General features: G+C 41.9%; 2 protein-coding genes across 5 annotated transcripts in view; both read right to left on the bottom strand.

The window, feature by feature from the left end:
• The window catches only part of srcap (Snf2-related CREBBP activator protein), an 80,578-nt gene extending 60,635 nt beyond the window's left edge, over positions 1–19,943 (bottom strand). For 2 of the 4 annotated variants that reach the window (XM_034193290.1, XM_034193292.1), the window contains exons 1-5: positions 19,724–19,943; positions 16,434–16,510; positions 8,004–11,013; positions 4,095–4,136; positions 3,496–3,759 (exon numbers count right to left, since the gene is read on the bottom strand). In XM_034193290.1, coding sequence (XP_034049181.1) covers positions 3,496–3,759; positions 4,095–4,136; positions 8,004–8,900 — 1,203 coding nt within the window. In that variant the 5' untranslated portion in view covers positions 8,901–11,013; positions 16,434–16,510; positions 19,724–19,943. Of the gene's footprint in view, positions 1–3,495; positions 3,760–4,094; positions 4,137–8,003; positions 11,014–16,433; positions 16,511–19,723 lie in introns of those variants that run through there. The other 2 variants (XM_034193291.1, XM_034193293.1) reach the window with 2 other exon arrangements.
• A 512-nt stretch (positions 19,944–20,455) lies between these two features.
• LOC117530866 (autism susceptibility gene 2 protein homolog) overlaps positions 20,456–23,726 on the bottom strand; it is a 51,758-nt gene continuing 48,487 nt past the window's right edge. Inside the window, 1 exon segment of the mRNA XM_034193811.1 lies at positions 20,456–23,478. Coding sequence (XP_034049702.1) covers positions 21,861–23,478 — 1,618 coding nt within the window. The 3' untranslated portion in view covers positions 20,456–21,860.

The raw sequence follows: 23,726 nt of genomic DNA, 5'->3' as shown, positions 1-23,726 counted from the left end.
CGGTTTCCTCCCACATCCAAAGACATGCGGGTTAGGTGGATTGGAATCTTTAAATTGTCCGTGGGTGTGTGTGTGGGTGTGTCTGTGTTTGTTTGTCTGTTTGTGGCCCTGCGACAGACTGGTGTCCTGTCCTGGGTGTACCCCGCCTCATGCCCTATGACTGCTGTGATAGGCTCCAGCCCCCCCTCGACCCTTAACTGGACTAAGCGGTAGAAGATGAATGAATGGAGTTATTCCTACAAATATCTTAAAAAAAAAAAAAAGGTGTTGCAGACCGAACAGTCCGCCCCTAAAAATCAGTCCACCTTTTGCATCTGCGCATGCAGAGTCTCTTCACCCACAGCGATCAAATGGACTAATGGGATTATTAACCAAAGATGATGAAGGTAAAACCTCTTAAATTATTCTAAAGTCAGTTTTAAGCAGAAATAAGGCAAAATTACGTGACACTTTGAAATGACTGACGCGCAGTGAACGCATCAGCTAGCAGCTCATTTAGCCGCGGCGCTCTGATCACTTCATCTATCTTTTAGAATAAAATAATGCTGAATTCATGTGGAAATGATTGTTGTACAGAAGCTTTAGTTATCTGTTGCTGAAATAGATGATGACTGCAGTGCAGTTTTAAGCAGAAACACAGTTTTAATCCTTGAACCGCAGCTAATGACACATGCGCAGATGGAAAAGGCAGACCAATTTTTAGGGGGGGACCGTTCGACACCGGTATGCTATTTAAACTAAAAGTGGAAACAAACCTCTACAAAAACTGCCAAAATACATCAAAGCAAATACAAACAAAAAACTTTCATTATAACCAAGTGCCTTGAGGCACCAATGTTGTGATTTGGCGCTATACAAAAAAATAAAGTAAATTGAATTGACTAAGGTTTTGACGACTAGTGAAAATCACTGATCGACAACTTATATCAGACCAGTTTTTACAATAAATTGTCATTTCTAAGCAGTGAAGCTTTAAATTGACTTAATTAAAAATGGGGGATAGAAACAAGGTGAAAACATGGCATTAAACAGTGAACTACATTAACTCTGTGACTGATTCTTTATTCTCCAGCTACAGTGTCAATTCTGGAAAGGAACTTCTGATTCCTCATACCTGTGCTATATAGTCTCAGCTATTTTCTGGAAAGTGAAACTGATCCTTGTTCTCTGCAATAGATTGTTCGCCAGAAAACAAACAAACTGAAACTTAATAATTCACCTATAAATTGTAGGGTTTTGACTGGTACTACATTTTGAAGCTGCTTAGATATGACAAAAATACTGCCATAGCTGCCAACAGTAAAAAAAAAAACCAAGAAGATCAAAATGAGAAGGATGTGAAGGGTCTCACAGAATGAGTGAAACTAATAAATTGTGCTCTCAAACTGAAAGCCCACACGCTTTAAAAAACAGCAGGAATAACCTTCATATTACTCAGCACTCCACTTGTTTTCACTTATAGACAGCCACAACAGCAACAAGGAGGACAACTAGGCTAAGGTACATATGTTGTTTTGTTTAACGCATATATGTTTTTATCCATTTTGTGACACATTTTTGGACAAAGCCAAATAATACGCTGGTGGACAAGCAGTCCGGAAAACATGGTAGAAGCTTAAGTGGCTGCTCTAAAAATCATTGTCATAAACAAGATGGGTGAAATCTAAGGCCCTTGGAGCCAGTGCTCATCTCCGGATTCCAAAGATTGAAGGGGAGAGGAGTGTCCAATTTACAGGACGCAGTCTGGCATCACAAGGATAACACAGAACACCCAATGAAGAAGATACCTAAGAATTTCAGTAATACTAACCCCCACCAGCTAACTGCACAGGCACAAACAATATATAGGGAGATAATAAAAATTAAGAAATCAAATTTATATTTTGAATGTCACTTTTATAATTCAGGTACAATCCGGGGGTCCTTGGTGATGCATGCAACGAGAGCACTGCAAACCTCTGCCAACACTAATTTCCAATTCCACAAATTTTTACCTTGGAACAAAATTTAAGGATCAAAGTCCTCTTATAAGTGACTTTTCATAAGCTCAATTAGATGTGATCAAATGTCAGTAGTATGTATTTAGTTCATGCACTTGAATCAAAGGTTTTTGAATTGTTGTCAGAACCCCCCCCCCCCCCCCCCCCCCAGCATTTTCGGTTTCTGAATTCTTTTTCAGATAATTTTCACATAAAAATGGTTATCTTTACTATGCACAATTTGCCATTGCTTTTTGGCACTCGGTTTTCAATTGATAAATTGGAACATCCATCCAATTTTGGTGGTGTAGGTAAATCCATAACAGAAAAAGGAGAGTGACTGAGGCAGTTTTGTTTGAGATATAATGCAAAATGTACACTGAATAGGCTTTTTAATATTAAATTCAAATGTCCACAAAATCCACAACTTGGATCAGATACAGATCAAACTTTGTCAGGCGATAGTGAGTGCCAGTCTGCACCTCACTTTCAAATATGAGTGTGACTGGGGCACGTTTGTTTAAGATATAATATAGAATATATATTAAATGGGGATTTCACTGGCCACAAAACCTGTAATCCGGAACAGATCCGGATCAAACTTTCAGTCGATAAAGGATACCATCCTACAGAACACTCTCAAATATGAAAGAAATCTTTTTTGAAAATACATTCAATATTAAAGGAGAGGGATTTTCAAAGATTTTTCCTGACTTAGACCTATGAACTTGAAAACTGAATCAGTTCTTGCCTATCAGGATATGAATCCTCTGTAAAAATGTCATAACGATATATGAAAAATTGTGGGTTCCAGGCTGTTCACAAACAAACGGGCGAAAACATAACCTCCACCCAACTTCATTGGCGGAGGTAACTACAATGTGAAGCATTTTGAGTTCTACAACTTGCTAGTTTGACAAAAACTAAAGATCATGCTTTTCGATACACAGAACACATTGCTGACATCTATGTGCTTATAGTTTTTATAGAACCTAAAACTGAGCAACAATAATTTGATATAACACAAAGCCCTGTTTTCAGAAAATCCTTTTGCAATTCTGTTACAACTGCAATGCACTATCTCAAGAAAATGTCAACTTCTCTTGGGGGTGTAAAGCTTCGACAAAAGATTTTTATCTGAACTAACAGCTAGCAACTAAGCTTTAATATCTCCCTTAACTTGAATCGCAGACTAGAACTGAACCAATTAAGAAAATAGTTTGGGCTGACACCCTCAGGACAGGATCAATTTTGGTCAATGTAATTAAATTACAAAAAAATTGCACATATTTTGAATATCACCTTGAAACCATGATTCGCACTGACATGGGAGGAAGGTCTATTGTTGCACCCCTAAAGCACATTGCTAGTCCAACTATGTGTCACATAAAACAGTGTTGGAATGTGTAAATGTTCTGATGATCTGATTTTGATTTCTTGATTCAATGACCATTGTTAGGGATGCAAAAAGCAACGCCATTTTCTTATTTCTCAGTTTCAACAACTAAAAACTCACGTGTTTAGCCAGCTCAGCCAGGTCTGTGTGACGTTCTCCACGAGATCTTTGAGAAGTGGCCTGATCTGATGGGGAAGCCGAGGAACTGTAGCTACCTGGTCCAGAACAAGGAGAAATGAACTTGCCATGGGGTCCCCGGAGAAGAGACGACGTCTCCTGTCGTGAAACAGACCAATCACTGCTGGATGAGGGCCCAGGATGGGAAGAGGCAGGTGAGACAGGTGATGAATTCATTGTGACCCTGTCTGCAATCCACTGCCGTACCTATCGGGTCCAAGACAAAGATGAAAGCATTTTTAAACAAATTGTAGTAGCTGAAAGCAATGAGAATAAGCACAAAACACAAATAAATTAGGCTAAAGCAAGGCACACAAAGAAAGCAAACCCAGACATGCTTCAAAGTTACAAACTGGTCACACGTGGTTTTCCTTCAGCTTTGCTGACATGCAAAATTGCAATTATTAACAAAGCTAAAGTCACAAGAATGCCCCCGTAAGTGAAAGTGCTCCACGTGATTAGCAGCAGTGCATGACAAAGATGTGCTTGTGAATATCCTGTTTTAAGGCAACCTATCTTTATGTCTGACAATTCCCACTTACCTTTAGGAATAGTGCCTTTCTGTCTGTCCTGTTCTGTCCATGCTGGAAAACACACATGGCTTAGCATGCGACCAATTTAACAAAAAAAAACAAAATGTCACTAACTAATAAAAAAAAAAAAAATAAGAACAGTTTTAACGACTTGCATTAAAATGGACTACATGCAGAATGACAAGAAAATTATCACAAAGTTATCTTGTGAACACATGCCAGGACAGTTGATAACAAAGGCCATCAAAAAGTTGTGTATATCAAGAACTTTGTTTTCAAAAAATAAGTTACCTTTTTTAAAATAGGTATTGTCAATTGGAGATTTATATTATTGAAAATATAATCACAGTAAACTAAATGTAATTGAATAGCTGCATAGCTATTGCACAAATATAATTTAGTTGTACTTCAAAACATTATTTAGGGCCCCTTCACACACAGTGCGAATTTGGTTGATTTGCGCATAAAGTGCACACGAAGCAGGAATCGTGTGCAAAACGTGTAAAATCGCAGCTACCTCATATACCTGTTGTTACAACTATTTGCACACACCAGTGGCTGAAAGACAGAGTGTGCGCCGTGTTTGTGAAGTGTTGTGTGTTGCCCATAAAAGCAAAAATTAAAAAGGCAAACACTCAGTGTGAGTCTGAGGTAAACACAGAAGAAAGAGTGGACTTCTGCTGTTTGTCAATGTAGCCGGGGACAGAGCTGTGACTCGCCCGGTCTCAAAGCCACCTCAACCTGGGCAGAGAGAGACAGCAGCCGGCTGCCAGGTCAATAGTCCCTCCCCACATAGAGCAGACCATGTGTTTTTTAAAAATAGACAAACACACTGCTTCGCTTTAAATGCACAGTAAGTCTATTTCAGATGATCAGCGTAGACCATCTTTCTCTTAAAAGGCTTTATTTTATTCAGTGTGTCAGATGGGAAAGCGGCAGCTATCGTTACTAATTTGATTAACTGTTATGCTCCAGTCTTCTTTTTTTTTTGCGGACGTTGCAGCGCCACACACAGGCCTGGCATATGTACTACAACGTTAAACGAAGGTTCGAGGCACAGAATTTGCCTCTAACATTTTTTGTAATCGAATTATACGAGTTACTCGACTAATCGTTTCAGCCCTAAACATGACAACAGTCAGCAGACAATCACTGTCGTGCTGGCAGTGAAATTTGTTTAAGTACCCCAGGAGTGTGGCTTTGGTGTGTGCCCTGAACTGACAGGAGGCGTGGCCGCCGACAGAAGCGGCTATGGAGATCTGTCGTTCTGAACATCCCAGCTGGACATGTACTGTGTTTGGACGGACATGAACTAACAACTGCCCACTGTGACGTGTGTGTGTCTGCTTGCTGTTATCACGTGGACATAAATAAATACATATAATCACTGTGGCGACAGGCTGCCCCTAGGTTGAAAAAGACCATCAGATCTTAACAAGCAGCAGGCGATCTGACTGTCATGCCACCCACGTGAGCTCTGTTCCACGTGTCAGTCCTGAGGCGCACCGGCAGGACACACGTGGGGGCCAGCTGGACACGTGCCAGCAGATGTGGACATGAGACAAGCGAATTGCTTCTCATTCATGTCATTTCATGACTGTACGTATGTGACCATGGGTCATCTACATAGAAACAGACAGATCAAATTTGTATTGTCCGCTTGATAAGAGGGATTCAATATAATCCAATGTTTTTATATGGTGTGTGATTTGATTTTTTTTTTTTTTTATACATCCATGTCCTTCCTGATATCAGGCAGTTTTCTGAACCTTTCACAGGCCAGCGATGATAGCTCAGTGGTAAAGTTTCTGACAGGCAACCAGAGTTTTTGTAAAGCACGGGCTCAAATCCCGTGGGTGACATGTATTTTTTATTTTTTGTATTTTCACAGCAGCTGCGCAATGTGGTTACACATTGCATTGCTGCTCGCACTGTGTTCCCGCATGCACAAAACCGGTGCAACTTTTTTCCCCACAGCAGCTATGCGATGTGTAACCGCATCACACAGCTGCTGGCACTGTGTTCCCGCATGTACGAAATGCCACAACGGCATCGTGCACACCTGCCAGTCAGCGCAATGTTTTGTGGTGCGCTGATACGAGCTGTTCCGACGGGAGTTGCCCTGAGTTGTACATATTCGCACTATATGTGAAGGGGACTTTAGATTAGAACATGTGAAGTCTGGTCACATTATGACCCCCCACAAAAAAAGATTGGCTGTAACAAAATTGTACGTGTATTTTAGCTAATCAGTACTGCAATATAACATCTGAATCAATGCTGTGCCTTCATCCACATTGCTTTGACTTTGGCCTCGTCTTTCTGCTAAATAAGAGACAGGTGCTTCAAAATCTTTGCACCCAAGATGCAAGAACTACTCTAGAAAATAAGTGCATAACATGTTAAGCTCTTTCATTTTCTAATGAGGCAAAAACAAGTTTCCCTGACTCTAAAGCCACAAATAAAGCTTTTAAACTGGCCAATTCTTTTTTCTTATCTACATACGAGGTCTGTCAATAAAGTAACGGTCCTTTTTATTTTTTTCAAAAACTATATGGATTTCATTCATATGTTTTTACGTCAGACATGCTTGAACCCTCGTGCGCATGCGTGAGTTTTGCCACGCCTGTCGGTGACGTCATTCGCCTGTGAGCACGCCTTGGGAAGGAGTGGTCCTGCCCCCTCGTCGGATTTTCATTGTCTGGAAATGGCGGAATGAAAAGGACTTTTTTTCCATCAGAATTTTTTCAGAAGCTGTTAGAGACTGGCACCTGGAAACCATTCGAAAAAGTTATCTGGCTTTCGGTGAAAATTTTACGGGCTTCACAGAGAATAAGGTCTGTTACTACAGCTTTAAGGACCCCTTTAAGGACACTCGGTGCGCCGCGCTCCGAGCTGCGACGACGCAGCACAAGCCACCGGACCATTTCTAAATGGATGGCTCTGTGGATACGAGACCGTCGTGTGCTCTTTCTCTGGTTTTCACAAGAGCTGGACATCAGCCATTTTCCGGCAGATTTCACTTTTAACAAGAGATTTTGTCATGGAAAGCCGCGCAGAGACTTTGCGCGTCACGACCAATTCGCTTTGGAAGCGAGACAAAGGAACACCTCCGTTTCGGAGTGTCAGAGGACAAGTTTGGACATGTCTATCTCGGCTTTCAATGCTTACCAGTCCAGTAAGTATCAGTGAAATTGTGGAGAGCTGGACATGTCCAAACTTGTCCTCTGACACGCCAAAATGGAGGTGTTCCTTTGTCTCGCTTCCAAAGCAAATCAGTCGTGACGCGCAAAGCCTCCGTGCGGCTTTCCATGACAAAATCTCTTGTTAAAAGTGAAATCTGCTGGAAAATAGCTGATGTCCAGCTCTTGTGATAACCAGAGAAAGAGCACACGACGGTCTCGTATCCATAGAGCCATCCATTTAGAAATGGTCCGGTGGTTTGTGCCGCGTCGTCACAGCTCGGAGCGCGGCGTGCTGAGCGTCCTTAAAGGGATCCTTAAAGCTGTAGTAACAGACCTTATTCTCTGTGAAGCCTGTAAAATTTTCACCGAAAGCCAGATACATTTTTCGAATGGTTTCCAGGTGCCAGTCTCTAACAGCTTCTGAAAAAATTCTGATGGAAAAAAGTCCTTTTCATTCCGCCATTTCCAGACAATGAAAATCCGACGAGGGGGCGGGACCACTCCTTCCCAAGGCGTGCTCACAGGTGAATGATGTCACCGACAGGCGTGGAAAAACTGACGCATGCGCACGAGGGTTCAAGCATGTCTGACGTAAAAACATATGGATGAAATCTATATAGTTTTGAAAAAAATAAAAAGGACCGTTACTTTATTGACAGACCTCGTATAGCACTTTCCATATACAGCACAGTGTGTTCACATTCTCAAAAAAAAAAAAAAAAAAAAAAAATACCTTGTGCGCTTGTGTAGGGGTGCCCATCTCATATTCTGTTTGGTCTTCTTCAGGTTCTTCCTCACTGCTTTCATCTGGACTACTCGCTTGCCCTGGAGTGTCCCCATGGTGATCCACTGCACCTGGTGACTCGTCTTGCTCCATCTCCTCACCCTCCTCCAACAAAAAGGAGCCGGGTTGGCTGATGGCATCATTAGAACTGCCGGGAGTTGCAACTGAACCTTCCCTTTCCATAGATGCTGAGAGAATGCCAAGAGTGTCACATATAGGAGGGGTGTCTTCTATAGGGGTGGACACACTATGGGGTATGTGACCAGTTTCTCCTGCTGAGATTTTACTGACAAATAAGGGGTCTTTTTCAGATTCTGTAAGGGTGTCAGATGCTGAACTTGTGACAGAACATTGCATTTGACTCTGCTGTCCGCTTGGAGCTACAGACTCAGAGAGAGAGTCTTCTGCTGAGACACTTTGAGGAAGGCACTTGTCAGATACTGTGTCAGAGCAAGCACCGTCAGTGTTGGTCATGTTGCTGAATGCATTCCGCTCCTTGGACACCTGTGTCAAAAAGGAGGTTGGGTGTTTCAACAGAGGCTCGCTCCGTTTTAGGAAAAGCAGTTTTGGATTCAGAAGAGCAGAGACCTGAGTATAGTGAACAGTCTCTGGTTTGGATTTCACTGGGGCTTCTTTGATCCCCTCAAATGCCTCAGGGATTGTGGGATTTACAACAAGGACTCCTGAGGACTGTATTAGAGATGGCTGATTTTGTACATGTGAAACATGTACTGAAACAGCAGTGGACAAACCCATCCCAGAATCAGCAGTGGATACAATTTCCATTGGGGATATGAGAGACAATGAACCAACTGCTGCTTCTGCTTTATGAGGAGCTGTCTTCATAATCGGGGACACATTGATTTTTGTTTGATCTGACACTGCTCTATGGTCCTGTCTAGTATGTGTATCAATTTGTGTTGTATTTTCTGACTGTTCAGCAGTAAGAGATTCAGGCGTAACAGGAGCTACTTCAACAAAACAACCCTCACTCCTGTTCGCCACTTCATATGCTTTGTTAGCTTTCGTTACCAAATGCTCTTCTACGGTGTCAGCTGTTGTGTTTTGCTCAGACACATTATGGGAATAATTAGAACAAGCTTCTATTTGGCATCTTCTATGAGATGAAGGTAAGGACTGCTGTGAAAGTATGCTACTGTCATTTTCATTTACTGTGTGAAGAGAAGATTCATGCTGCGATTCTAGATCCTCTTTGCCGGTGTAGTCGTCAGAGTTGTCCAGTAATGCGTTGAATAAGTTCACCTCGTAGCCTGGGGGAGTGAGGTATCTGTGCGCTACTACCGGCACAGACCGTTTCCCTCAGCAACCTCCTCCACTAAGCCGCAAACTCAAACACTTCTACGGATTGTGAGTCTAACTCGATATCGGACTGTACACTTCCTCGAAACAGCTTTGGTTCTCCAGTAGACAATTCAGAACTCAGTTCATTAACAACAGCAGCTTGGCAGACACTGCCATCTGCATGTTGTAGGAGGTAATTCTGATTTACATGCATGTCCGGCCAGCCCTCTGTGATCTGAGTGTCCTCCCTGACAACCACAATTTGATGGGCAGCATCTGAATGTACAAGCTCAGTGACCATTGGTGTTCGGTGATGGAAACTTGATGAGAAGAATGATATGCTTCCGCTTCAACAATGTGTACTGCCTGAGTTGTGACAACTAGGTCTGCATCACACAGAGGGAGGCCTGGTGTGGGTTTTGGGGAATTCTCCAGTAAGGAAGGACACTCTGATGATGAGGTGGTTGTGTCGTTTCAACTCTCCTTCGGGTGGTGGCAGCTCCTATCCATGTCAAGGGTGTTGCTAGTCCTGGCCTGTCTTTAACAGTACAAGACTCTACTGCCTTTGGAGGCCCAGGTACTTTGACTAAGTAAGGCTGTTTCTCTCTGTGAGAAGAGTCGGCACAGTCTTTAGAATATCCAGACCCATGACATGATTCCAAAGAATTTGCTGACTCTGTGTGTATGATGTCATTTGTGATCTTGACTGAGTTGGTGTTTCGACCACTCAGGTTGTTCGCTAGTTCAGGTGAGGGTAATAGGATCGCAGATGATTTAGAGTCCTGCAGTCCACCTGCTTCCTTTGTAGCGCCTGATATTGGTATATGGTTGCCTTGATTTGTAGTAACATATGCATGTCCATGAGACTGCTGCTCCATAGCCCTGGAGTTTGTGGTGTCTTGGACTTTTTGGTCAGCACTTGACTGTGGGACAGACGCAAGTGAGGCTGTGAAATTGAACTGAGACGGAGGTTGTGAACTTGTGTGTTCTTTTTCAACAAGTGCCTTGTTTGTTTTAGTGTTTGGGTTATATTCCAAAGTGTCTTTGTCTGAGATACACCGTCTTTCATTTGTCCCAGCAAGAAGAACAAGTCCACCACCTTCTTTTGGTGGTTGAATCTGGTTTGTCCAATTACTTGAGAGAGTGTTCTCTTTAACAGTTTGTGACCCATACTGCAACTCCTGTGCTGTGCTGTCAACTTGTGTATCAGAGGGAACAGGAAGAAAAAAGGCAGATGGAGGTTTTTGCATCGCAGCAGAGGAACTGCAGTCCTCCCTGAGGGATGCTGCCAATGATATCGGAACTGTGACAACTCCGATGACAGTCTCCACTGTACGTCTTTCTTCTGAGAGGCAGACCCCAGCTTCTCTGGTGATTGGGAGAGTGCCAAGCAAGGTGGTTGGAGGGTTGTTCTCCATGCGTGGGAATGCCGAGCTGTTGCTCTCCAGCAGTGGCACTGTGGACGGATCGATGGATGGAAGGTCTGGGCGGGGGGCAGCTGCAACCGGCTGCGGGGCATGCCGAGGTGATACCCCAGCCACATTCTGTGCAGCCTGGGGGTTGTCACCCTGCACATCCACAGCCGGAGAGGCACGCCGCCTCACCCCCTCCTCCGCAGACCTTTGTCCCTGTGTGCTGCCTTCACTACACACTGCACCTGGGGATGACAGGTTGATAAATGCATATTGGCGAGTTACAGAAAACTAAAATAAATCAAATTTTCTCAAACAGATTTAAAACATGCACACCTTTTGGTCTATAAACAACTATTTTGCATTTTCTATGTATACAGTTGTATGTAAAAGTTTGGGCGCCGCTGGAAATTTTCAGGATTTTCCTTTATAAATCATTGGTTGTCTGGATCAAAAATTTCAATTAAATATATCATATAGCAGATGAACACACTGACATTTGAGAAGTGAAAAAGTTTCTAGTATTTACAGAAAGTGTTCAATAATTATTTAAACAAAATTAGGCAGGTGCATAAATTTGGGCACCCTTGTCCTTTTATCGATTTGAATACATTTAGCATTAATTATTGGAACACGAAATTGGTTTGGTAAGCTCACTGACCCTTGACTTCCTTACACAGGTTAATCCAATCATGGGAAAAGGTATTTAAGGTGGCCATCTGCAAATGTTTCTCCTCTTTGCATTTCTTCTAATGAGTGGCAACATGGGAGTCTCGAAACAACACTCAAATGACCTGAAAACAAAGACTGTTCAACATCATGGTTTAGGGGAAGGATACAAAAAGCTATCTCAGAGATTTCAGCTGTCAGTTTCCACTGTGAGGAACATAGTGAGGAAATGGAAGACCACAGACACAGTACTAGTTAAGGCCCGAAGTGGCAGGCCAAGAAAAATCTCAGATAAGCTGAAGTGAAGGACGGTGAGAACAGTCAGTCAATCCAAAGACCTGCTCCAAAGACCTACAACATGATCTTGCTGCAGACAGTGTCTCTGTGCATCGTTCAACTATACAGCTCACTTTGCACAAGGAGATGCTGTATGGGAGAGGAATGCAGAGGAAGCCTTTTCTGCATACACGCCACAAACAGAGTCACTTGAGGTATGCTAAAGCACATTTGGACAAGCCAGCTTAATTTTGTAATAAAGTGCTGTGGACTGACAAAACTAAATTTGAGTTATTTGGACATAACAAGGGGCGGTATGCATGGCAAAAAAAGAACACAGCATTCCAAAAAAAAAAAAAAAAACGTTTGCTACCTACAGTAAAATCTGGAGATGTTCCATCATGCTGTGGGGCTGTGTGGCCAGTGCAGGTACTGGGAATCTTGTTAAAGTTGAAGGTCACATGGATTCCAGTCAATATCAGCAGGTTCTTGAGAACAATGTTCAAGAATCAGTGACAAAGTTGAAGTTGCGCTGGGGCTGGATCTTTCAACAAGACAATGACCCTAAACACCCTAAAGACCCTTCTTTCTCAATAACAGCGGGAGTAACTAGAGATCTGTGAGCAAGCTAAAAAAATGATACCCCCCCACCCCACCCTGCCTTAGTAGTTGCTTGTACTGTATCATGATAGTAAATGTTTGCGAGGAAATAACCACAATTCAGAAAGTGCAAAACGTATTTATTGAAGAGGAGGTTTATTCATGTAATTAACATATATGTCTGAGTGTGTAGAGAGTCCTATCATCTACCACTAAAGACATCAGGTCTTCTGATGTCTTTAGTGGTAGATTAAAAAGAGATGATAAGAAAAGGTACACAAAGAGGAATTAATGAAAAATTAAAGCAAATTAGATGGCCTTTTCTCAAGGGCATCATTGTCAGTGGAACATCTGGATTAGCTGTTTAACACAGATTGTTAACGACCTCTGCAAGATCATTTGTTTCTCCAGAAAAGTGCAGCAACAAATTATTTTCATAATTAATTATGTGAGAAAATAATCAACCGATTATTTGGTCATAAATGTCAGAAAATTGTGACAAATGTTGATCAATGTGTTCTGGAGCCCAAGATGATGCCTTCAAATGTCTTGTTTTGGCCACAACCCAGAGATATTTAGTGTACTTTGAGACAGGAGTACATAAAGTAGTAAAATAAACCATGAAGTATTCATATTTAAGAAGCGGAAATTAGATAATTTGGAATTTTAATGAGTCAAAAGAATTACAGTGGAACCACAGTTTTAGAATGGCTCTCTTTACAAACAAATCTGTTCACACATATTTTTTGACGAAAAATGCATCACTTGTCGAACGAAGTCTTGGTGCACAAACACCTTCGTCACAGTAGATGGCAGTAATGTACCGGGTTGGGTTGCAATCTGCCAATAAACTCAAAAGAAGGAGGATTATTTTTGTTTGTGTTCTGGTGTTTATTAAATCATATTTTTGGGGACTGCACAGTGGTTCTCAGTTTACTTTGTAGTGGACATTAAAAGTTATGAGCCAACGAATACTTATCACCTCATTTCTGCTTAAAACTGCACTCCAGTCATCATATATCTCAGCAACAGATAACTGAAGCTTTTGTACAACAATCATTTCTGTATAAATTCAGCATTATTTCATCATAAAAGATTGAGGAAGCAATCAGAGCACCACAGCTACATGAGCTGCTAGCTGATGCACTCATGCGCGTTGCTCATTTCAAAGCGTCACAAAGTATCGCCTTGTTTCTGCTTAAAACGGCCTCATTTCTACTTAAAACTGACTTTAGAATGATTTAAGAGGTTTTATCTTGTCATCTGATGGTTTATAATCCCATTAATCCATTTGATCGCTTTGGGTGAAGAGACTCTGTCTTAAACGAGCGGCTCAGCTCTGAAATGATGCATGCGCAGTGGAGGCAGGGCGGACCGTTCAATCTGCGACACCAGTTCAAACTCACACCTGCCCATTCTCCAATATGGAGTTTTGTCAGGAAGGGCATCTGGCGTAAAATGTCTACGAAATCAACATGCAGAATCACCTCGAATTTGCTGTGGCAAGCCAGAGTGAAACAAGGGAGAAGCCAAAGGGACTTACTTCTTTACTATTTATACAGGACTTCTCAAGAATCAAAGCACTAAACAAAATGAACTCGAATACTAAATATAAATAATTAATAAGTACACTACAATGATGCACAAAAATCCCAAATGAAAGAGCTGGAAATACAGAAAAAAGGTGTGATAATAAGGGTTTTTCATCTTCTAGAGGCATTTTGTTTTTTTACAGGTGTGACTTAGACTCCGATGTGTCCTATACTCCAGAAAATATAATTGATTATCAAAGTAGTTTCTGTTTAAGTTAACAGTCCATTAATAATAAATTAATCATTGTTGCTCTACTGCAGTTTGCATTTGTACTTAGATTCATGTTGAAGAACTATTCATTTTAATCACTGTCCTTCCACATATCAAAACAACATATATGAAACATGTTTTACAACATCTACAATTCAGAAACACTGTGCCAGTCAGACTATGAATGTAACTCTGTCTGAGCTGTAAGAAATGTCACAGACTGTAAATCATTACTCCATTTTATTTATGCCTCCAATTATTGCACGAATAAACCATTCTAATGACAGTGATGATAATAATACAATAACATGCTTTTGGAGGGCAGTATGCATTTTCAAGAGGCCCGACGTTCACACCCAGTCACCCAAAATGACAGCTATTCGCCCGAGTTAGACGAGGGCGAATAGCTGTTATTTTGGGTGACGGCATGGACGGAGGGACTCAGAAAATGCATACTGCACGACAACAGCATGTTATTTGCATTATTATCACTTTACTGAGATACACAACACGTAACGCGTACATAAAAAGTTGGCTCACTTTAACTTTTGACGTGTCGGCTGGCGCGCGCTGCTCTCCAAATTCGGCAGTGCATCCTCATCAAAATGGCTGCTTTGGGTGCTGTTCATTGTCGTACTATCCATGAGAAAATCATCCGGAATATCCATATTGGGACCAACACACACTTCTCGCCTTTTTATGTTTTCCTCTGCGGACAGTTTTTTTTTTCCTCTGCGGACAGTTCTTAGGCTGCGCGCTACGACGTCATTTGTTTACGCACAGCAGGCGGGTATAGCCAGATAGCGTCAACGTAAATCTAAGATACCGGCCCAGCAACGCCCCAGTAAAGTGATAATAATGCATAACACTATACAGAAATAATTCAGTGGCCTAAATCTTCTTCCATTATTATAGCTACTGTTTAAATTTAAATAATTTCTGCCTCATGTGCAAAGACTGATTTACATCTTCACAAAGTGATTTATAGCAAAAAACTAGAGTACAATAAACTGCTGAGACAGCAATAAATGAATGAATAAAATAAAAATTTTAAGTATTAAAATCTAAAATGTCCCCATATTAAGATTTGGTATAGCTTAAACTGGGAATAAACATGAAACAAAACATTTGTTGGGTGTAAACACACACAAAGCCACTTAAAATTAATCACTGACTGTTCCATCAGTCGAGTTTTAGATGGGGAACCACAAAAGAAACTATGCAACTTTAAAACACACTGCATATTCCAGATGTTTAAGCCACATCTGATCTTCTGAACCCAAAACAGTTCCACACTACAGAAGAAGCTTCTGTTTTATTAATGAATTCCTGTTCCTTGTCTACAGTTCAAACTGGCGCCTTCTGCCACCCTTGTTCTCACTCTCCATGTGCGCTGCCTGCGAATGGCGCTTAAACGTAAACATGTCAAATATTTATTTAACTTAATGGGATGACAATTATTGTCACGCAAGGAATTCTACCGATGTATGATGGACGATACAGTATAGCATACCCACACTTTAAATGAAATGTACTTCAATAGGACAGCCTCACAAAGTACAACTTCAAAGTGTTTCATGAAAACTGAAGCAACAGTCTTAAAAAAAGTATTGCACAGATGTACTGCACTGTATGTGCAGTGAACTTTCTGTTTACAGAATGTGTGTAGTTCAAGACTATTCAAAGCAACTACTTCCTTCTAGTTGAAATGTCTTAAACTCAACAATATCAAATAACCATCTGTACTCCGAGTCAGCCTCCCTGTTGTAATTAGAAATTGTTATTTTGCTATCAGGTACTGTTTGTACCAGTCAAGTTAGGTTAAGTGTTGTCATATCTACTACCTTATGGAACTGGTTTGGTTGCTGACTGGTAACCTATTATTGGCTCTGGCTAACATATTTGTGTTTAACAGTTGCACAGACAGGACACGGCTTACTAAATGTGACAGAAAAAGTAATTCTTCATTATACACTTTCGCATATTTCCTCAAAAGAAAAAGGATTACACTTAGAAATAAAAGCAGAGATTCAAAATTGGCAAAACTTAAAGACACTGAATTAAAATATAAGCATGTTGACAGAGCGGTTTAGAAATAGATTTGAAGCAAATGGCTGGCAGAATTAAATTGTCTTGGAGTCCAAATCTTAATTCTGGATTGGTACTTTTTGACTGTTCCTATTAAAAATAAATATATAAATAAATAATGTAGATAATTTTTTTATGCATTGGTTCAATATCTTGGACTTTGTGTCCACTCAAAATATAACCAGTAGAGATTTCAGAATTAACTGTGTGTCTGTGCTAAACATCTTACCAGTCTGTGGTGTGAGACACAGATCTTCTGTGCTTTCTACTTCCAGGATGCTAAGCTTAGGGTCCCGTCCACATACTCTGGAATTAAAACAAACAGGAAAGGCTGTTAAATTTATTCATTTATAATTCATTGGTAAACTGTAATATATGATAAAGCCAAGTGTCCACATGTTCCCGTTAGTTTCCAGGTGGTCTCCAGATAGGAATTGTGAAGCAAACAGTGCCTGAAGCTGCAAAAAGGGGCAGAGTTGAAGCTGGCAGTGACTTTGCTACTGGTGACACCTATTCACAAGATGGAAAATTTTGTTAGGCTAACAGATCGGGTACAGATCTGCATCAGTGTGTGGTAAAAGTCTAATGCCGTCAGCTTGCAACAGGGTCCCCGAGATGTTGCAGATGGCCCAGTTAAGTTGCAGCAAGCTTGTCGATGACCCGGTTGGGTTCCTGATCATTTCTGTGGGCATCGAAATTTTGAACAGTCTGAAATTTTGTTCCCATTATTCCAACACTATGGTGTGCTGTACGCTCCAGGATGACCATGTATACCTAAATATGTGTATAAATGCAGTCTATTTACATTTATGCTTGCAGATGGATTGCAGCTGGGTTGGCAATTATCCCACAAGTTTGCCGTTTTGCCATTTTTTTTTCTATCAGGGAGTCAACCACAACCTAACGGGATGCATGTGGACAGGGAGTTTTAGTTGTAATTTCCAAGTATCTAAAGAATGTAGCAATTATTTTTAAATTTTTAAACAAATGAAATAAGGCTGGACAACATTCATAAACTGAGCAAATAAAAATAACTACATGGGGAAAACAAGATGAACTCTAGTATGTTTTTTTTTTTGTTTTTTTTGAGTGAGGGCATCTCAACCTTCCCTTACACAGTAAAAGAAATTTACATTCATCATGTGAGAGATGACACTGACCCGCAAATAAACATACATGCAAACTGAAAATGAGTTCTGCAAGATTATTCCATTTCCAAAAGAATATACATACAGGTATTATGTAAAAGGAAGGCTAACAAGCAGTTGTGCACTGGCAACTGCGATTTGTCAAGATCATCAACTTCTTTAGTAGACCTCCGGGATGCTTTACAACTCAGCTTTGTACATACACACCCAAACGTGCATTTTGTGTATTGTGCTGTTGATTATAAAAACCAGGGGAAACAAGGCTTTCATGGTTGACTCTCAGTATTCTCCCCTATGCTTCTAGCAGCTGCTGAGGGTCCTCAACATTGAGGCATCTGCATCCTGGTTCACTGCCAGAGAAATGCACTACATGGCCAACATGTTGCAGCTGACATTCTCTCATCATGCAAGTGATATGCCTCATCAGACGCTCTCTGAGTAACCGCTTGTTTAACACAAGGTCAATCTAGCAGTACCCAAGGATTGTATGAAGAGAAGGAGCACCAAAGACATCCAGTCATCCATTTAGCTGAGTGGTTAACATCAAAGTTTCACAAAAATACAAAAGGACCCGAAAGACTTGGATATTTGTTCTTGTGCAAAGGTATCAGCACGACGAACACTGCTGCCTAGTGACCTCATGACTTTATAAACTCGTCTCTCAATCTCCAATGCAGAGATGTGAACATTTTAATTACTGTGAGGATACCTCTGCAGAGACATTGTCACTTGTTTTTCTATGAGCAAGATAATTATCACAAAGTACAATTATGGGTGAAGTTGTCCATAAGTTTGCTTTTTGAGTCTATAATTCAATACAAGATATGGTTCAGTGAAATAATTTCATACCATTCCCTTCCCGATCCCTGACAGCTTTCATGACTAAGGGGGGGGGGGGGGCACAGGATGTGAAAGATTTTACATAGTTTGGCTCTGGAAAACTGTGTAGGTCCATGAATAGCACCTGTGTAAACGGTCATTATGCAGACATTCCACAGCACAGTAGAATGTCCACATTTTGTATGCAAGTTCATGAAGAAATTATAATTTGGGGGGGGGGGGGGGGGGGGAATGAAAAGCCGATTTCTGTTAACTGAGAAGACCAAACTGGTCGTACTGGACGGTTCAGCTGCATTAAAAAAAACAAAAAACAAAATAAAACCTCTGTGAAGCCTCGCCAGCCGCCAGCTTTAAGTTACGTTTGCTGCAGTCACCCAATGAAGAATTCTGCAGCACGCGCTCTCTATAAAAGCCGGTGACCGAGCGCGCAGGCCTCCAGTCATTCATGACTCTCCTGTAATGTACATTTTATTTATTTTGTTTACTGGTGCCCACATTGACTTGTAGGGAATATTATAATGCTATAATTCCAAAATTAGCTGCTTTACTGGGTGTAAGTACAAAGGCTGCGGGTGTGTGTGTGTGTGTGTGGGGATGAAAAGATAAAACAGTCTTTTCATTCGTATCTTAAGGGGACAATTCGGCCGCGAGGTCTTAATTAGCGTTCCATATAAAACCCGCACAAATTAAAAGTAGTTAAACGCTTTACCCAGCGTTGCCCGTTTGGCTAGGAAGGCTAGTTTGCTAACGTCGCCTTGTACGATAACACTGCTTGGGTGGCACGAAAGGAAAGGAAAGCCTCCTGCTAACTAGCAAAAGCTAGAAGAGTTACTAGGGTGCGTTCATTGGACGCGCAGTCGCCTCATCCCACTTGCGGTTATGTAACCCTCTAATCTAAAAAAAAAAATTTTTTTTAAAAATCAGCTGTGGCTACGTATTGATTAAGGTAATTCGCAATGAGGAGAAAAACATCCGAAAAGTCGCATTAAAAGCCGCTTCTGCGTCCGCTGGAAGGAAGGGAGGGGGGAATTTCACTCGTGACGTCACTGCGTGGGGTAAAATCTCTTTGTAACAAATAAATAAATAATTAGACAATTATTTTATTTCAAACAACTACAAAATACTACTTTCAGGTTGAATGGATAAATTTGCAAGAACCGTGTTACAAAGTTTTATAAGAATTTTGTAATGATTATACGTGGGCCGCTTGGGGAGGACTGAAACGTCCTGTCGCTGGCTCTTCAGCAACGACAGCAAGGAAATAAAGGCCAGTTTATCATACCCTGTAAAGTTTGCCATATATTACAAATTCGCTTTTTGGTTTCCTGAGGTGAGCGACTTAACATGCATAATCCTATTTCGACATATTTTCAGTTTTTAAAAAAAAATACTGAGCGACGAGAGGAGGGTTGGAGGGGAGAGAAGCTCATCATGTGTTCTCGTTTGTCGCAGCCGCCCTCGAAGCCCCCTACCTGCACTTCCTCCTTGGCCCCCCTCCTTTTCAATGCCGCCATCTTAAGTTCCCACCTACCTGAAATTTCCGACCGATTTTCTTTTACTAAATTCTCGTTGAAGGAGTCGTCATCCACGAAAAATCACACTCAATCCGTAATGCCAGTAATCCAAACTGTCTCCCGGTACCCAACGAGGTACCACTAGGTCTGTCGAATGAAGTTAAAATACGGACCGCGAGAGACTGGGTTTCGGCGCAGAATGTAGCGGTCGCGGGGAGGAGACTTTACGCAGCGAAATGGTGGAGAACCGCTGCTGCTGACAATGTACAGAAGACAGTCAAATCTCGCGAGATCCCGTCAAGCGCGCGTCTTGAATTTTTATATATATATATATATATATTTCTGCTCTTTTACAAGTTAGATATCTTTAACAATTATCTACGCAGAATTTAGCAGTACTTTTGTCCGTAAAAAGCGGGCCCGTTTATAATTATTGATCACGATTCTGATGTGACGGCTATTTCTACAAGCTGGACAGCGACGTTTTTCTTAATTCATGTCCAAAACATGTCTGCCTTACAATAGGCATCTTCTGATGACATTTTAGCATGTAAATTGTGTGTGCATGTGTGACCAGTTTTCTTTATTAATAAAATATTGAACTGGGCTTATCTATTGCCACATTTAGAAATAAATATAACTACACATTTTTTTTTAATAATGTCAGGTTGTAAATCAAGATATGCTTTATATTAAGCACAATTCTACTTTCTGTTTAAATGTTCACAATAAAAGACCCACACAACCGATTAAACAACAATTCATTTAATAATTAATCTTTGTGGTCTCTTGGGTTTGAAAGGTATAAAATGGTCATATTAAAATAATCGACCCAGTCTTTTCCCTCTCAGTACACCCAACGTCTAGCTGTCCTTTGACAGAAGTCCTTACACATTTTTCAGTTCAGCTGTTCCACATATTTGTGTATATACCTTTACTGTTGTTGAAACAACTTCAGTTCAATGTACAAGGTTCCCATAGTTCCAAAATGGATGGATCACATAACCAGCAACAAAAACAGGTAAACCTCTCAGCATAGTCGTCATCAGAAGTTGAAGAGGCCATGGCTGTAATGGATTCAGCTGTTTTCACAAACATTTAAAAGTTCTCTGTGAAGCAAGCTTTATGCCTAAAATAAAACATTACTACACAGGGAGGGGTTTTTTTCTTTGTTTTTTTGTTTTAACCTCCCCACCATTTTTTTTTTACCCGAAACAATGACAACGTAACAGTGAATATATTTATTATGATAGATCATTAATGTTACGAATAATAATTACAAAGGCATTTTTCTATACTACTATAATCTGGTCCTGCTCGTATAATCAGAGGAGAATGGGGAACAGTTACAGGAAGCTCCAAAATCCCATGTCCACTCACGCCATGTAACACAGTGTAGCACACATTTCATTTCACCCTTCATACTTTGAAAGAAGAAGTGGGGTTAAAAAAAAAAGTGAAAGAAATACAGAAGTGGAGAAAAGAAGCTGGATGTTTGTAACTAGATATTGTGGTAATGCAAGGAACTGAGGTACAGAATGTTTACTCTTTAGATGTTTCATCCATAATCTATTAACTTTTCACAATGAAACACAGAACAGGAAGCACCACATTTTTTTTCATTTTGTAATAAACCCTCATTCTAATACACGCTCAGGTTTGAGTTACGTAGAGGGCTTTATACTATCCCATGAGTTAAACAGAATGAACCCCTGACATGACTTCAGGGTTTGTATCTCTGAAAGTTAATTTCAATTCATTCTGAAAAGACTTGTGCAGAAGCATGGTTCACCGTCCATCTGAGAAATGCGGGGTGGGGGGGGGGGTACGGTCTTCTGCCTCTCCTTAGCTCGTGTACTTAGTATCAAATAAAAATACACCAAAGATGTACAGAAACCATGTACCTTTTAAATTGCACCAATAAATCCATTGAGCATGTTGCAAGTCACACTGATCAGCTTTGCATTTCCCTTGCTACCATCATCTCCAGCCAGTTATGGTTTGCCCTGTTTGAGGGGGGGCTGGAACTGACTTCACTCTGTAACTGGGAGGACAGGGTTCAGTCGTTTGCAAGAGAAAAAGTGCCGGGGGCAGGGTGAGAGCAGCACAGTGATCCTGACATTTCCCTTAATCTCCTCCAGTGTTGTCCCTGTACTATCTGGACTCCCCATCTTTGTGGGCATTATACAGTGCCAATTCAGCAGGTCCTCCCAGTCTAGAACTGCGGGGAGGGGTGGATGATCGGCTGGTCATGGATGGAATGAGAGGAGGTGGTGCCCCAACTGACAGAGCGCCCACCAAGCTTGCAGGGGTCTTTCCAAGGATGCCATTGGGCATGTGGTGTGGATTCAGCGGACCTAGACGGGAGTAGAGGCCTGTGTGATGCTGGGCAGCAGCAGAGGCTCCAGGAGGGAGTGGGTGGGAAAGAAGACCAGGATGGAGCTGCTCTAGGTGAGTGGCAGTTGCAGCATGAGAGGGGCTTGAGAGGTGAGAACCAGTGGGGAGATGTGGGTGCATACCAAAGTAGCGAGCACGCTCAAAGTCTTCCCTCAAGATCTGGGCACGCTGGTCCTCATCGATCAATCCACCTCCTGGTTGTCCAATCTGAGGAGGGCGGTCAAAGTGATGAGCCATGAGGCCAAAATCCTGGCGGATAGCAGTGTTGGAGGCAGTAGAGGTAGATGTTGTAGGGTGGTGAGGGGCGGCTGCTGCTGCAGCTGCAGCAGCTACAGCTGCAGCCTTCTCTGCCTCTAGGAGGCGCTGAGCATGTTGATGCTGAAGTAGCCGGGCCAGGTGTGGATCAGAGCGTAATGCTAGGTGAGGGTCTGATCGAAGTGCCAAAGCCTCTCTACGCTGTTGTTGTTGCTGCTGAGCTGCCAGCTCCCTCCATGGGTCCCAGGTGAAGCTGTGTGGACCCTGTGATGGAGCCTGGGCAGGAACATGGGGGAAACGTTCTCCTGGCCCCATTACCAATGTCCCAGGACCTGCTGTGGTGCCCAGATATGCATCAATGGCCCTTGTGCGCTCCAGAAGTGACAGGTGTTGATGGGAAGGAGGGTTTGAATTGGGTGGTGGGACTGGAAGACCAGGAGTCGGAGTCAACGAAAGAGATGAAGAGGAAGGAGTGCCAGAACTAGGGTGGTGGGGGTGGCTGTTAGGGCGATCAAAGCTGTGGTTAGTCGCTGGTGGAGCCTGTAGCGTGATAGGGATATGCTCTGGCTCCTCTTTCCGCTCTTCTTTGACTTTAACTGGTGGGAGGAGATGGGGAGGTCTGTTGACAGGGGTTGTGGTTCGATCAGACTTCTTGCCCTGAGACAAAGAAGTGACAGTGGCAGAAGCTGCTGAAGATGATGTGGGGTTGCTGTCTCTTTGGGAGTGTGAGGGTTCACTGTGGAGACTATGCGCTGTTGTGGCCAGTGGGCGGGAATACAGGTCCAAAGGAGATGGGGCTGAAGGGTTTGAAGGTGGCGGAGTTGTGAGCACAGAGGATGAGGAAGACCGCGGTCTGTCCCTGTCTGCTATTACAGATGAAGAGCCAAGAGGAGGCCCCCTTGAAGATATTGCTGGCAGCAGCCTTTTGTCCCCATCTCTGTCTCGATCACGGTCTCTGTCCCTATTTAGGCTGCGTGTCAGGTCCTCAATGGGGCCGCTGCTCCCTCCTAGAGCACTGATGTGGCCATTAAGGTGGGAGACTGGGGTGCTACTGCGGGGCTTAAAGGCAGGTGCAACAGGAGACATCCTTACAGGTTGGCGGCCATACAGTATATTGTCTCTGCAAAACAAAATATGTACACGGCAATTATATATCAAAAAATGTTTTATCTTAATCATTGTACAAACCTTTAATAAGACATATTTCCTAAAACATCAGATAAACACAAGTTCATATGAGTAAGTATTTATAACTAGAGATTCTGAGTACCTTAATAATAATGGTCTTTGCTGTAGCTCCCATTTTAGATCAAAAATTATTTGCAGTCCTAAATTGATTGCTTCAACATTTGTAACAGATTTAAGTTA

The sequence above is a fragment of the Thalassophryne amazonica genome, chromosome 18 (genome assembly GCF_902500255.1).
Source record: "Thalassophryne amazonica chromosome 18, fThaAma1.1, whole genome shotgun sequence".
Lineage (NCBI taxonomy): Eukaryota > Metazoa > Chordata > Actinopteri > Batrachoidiformes > Batrachoididae > Thalassophryne > Thalassophryne amazonica.
This window is presented reverse-complemented; position numbering and strand designations above follow the sequence as displayed.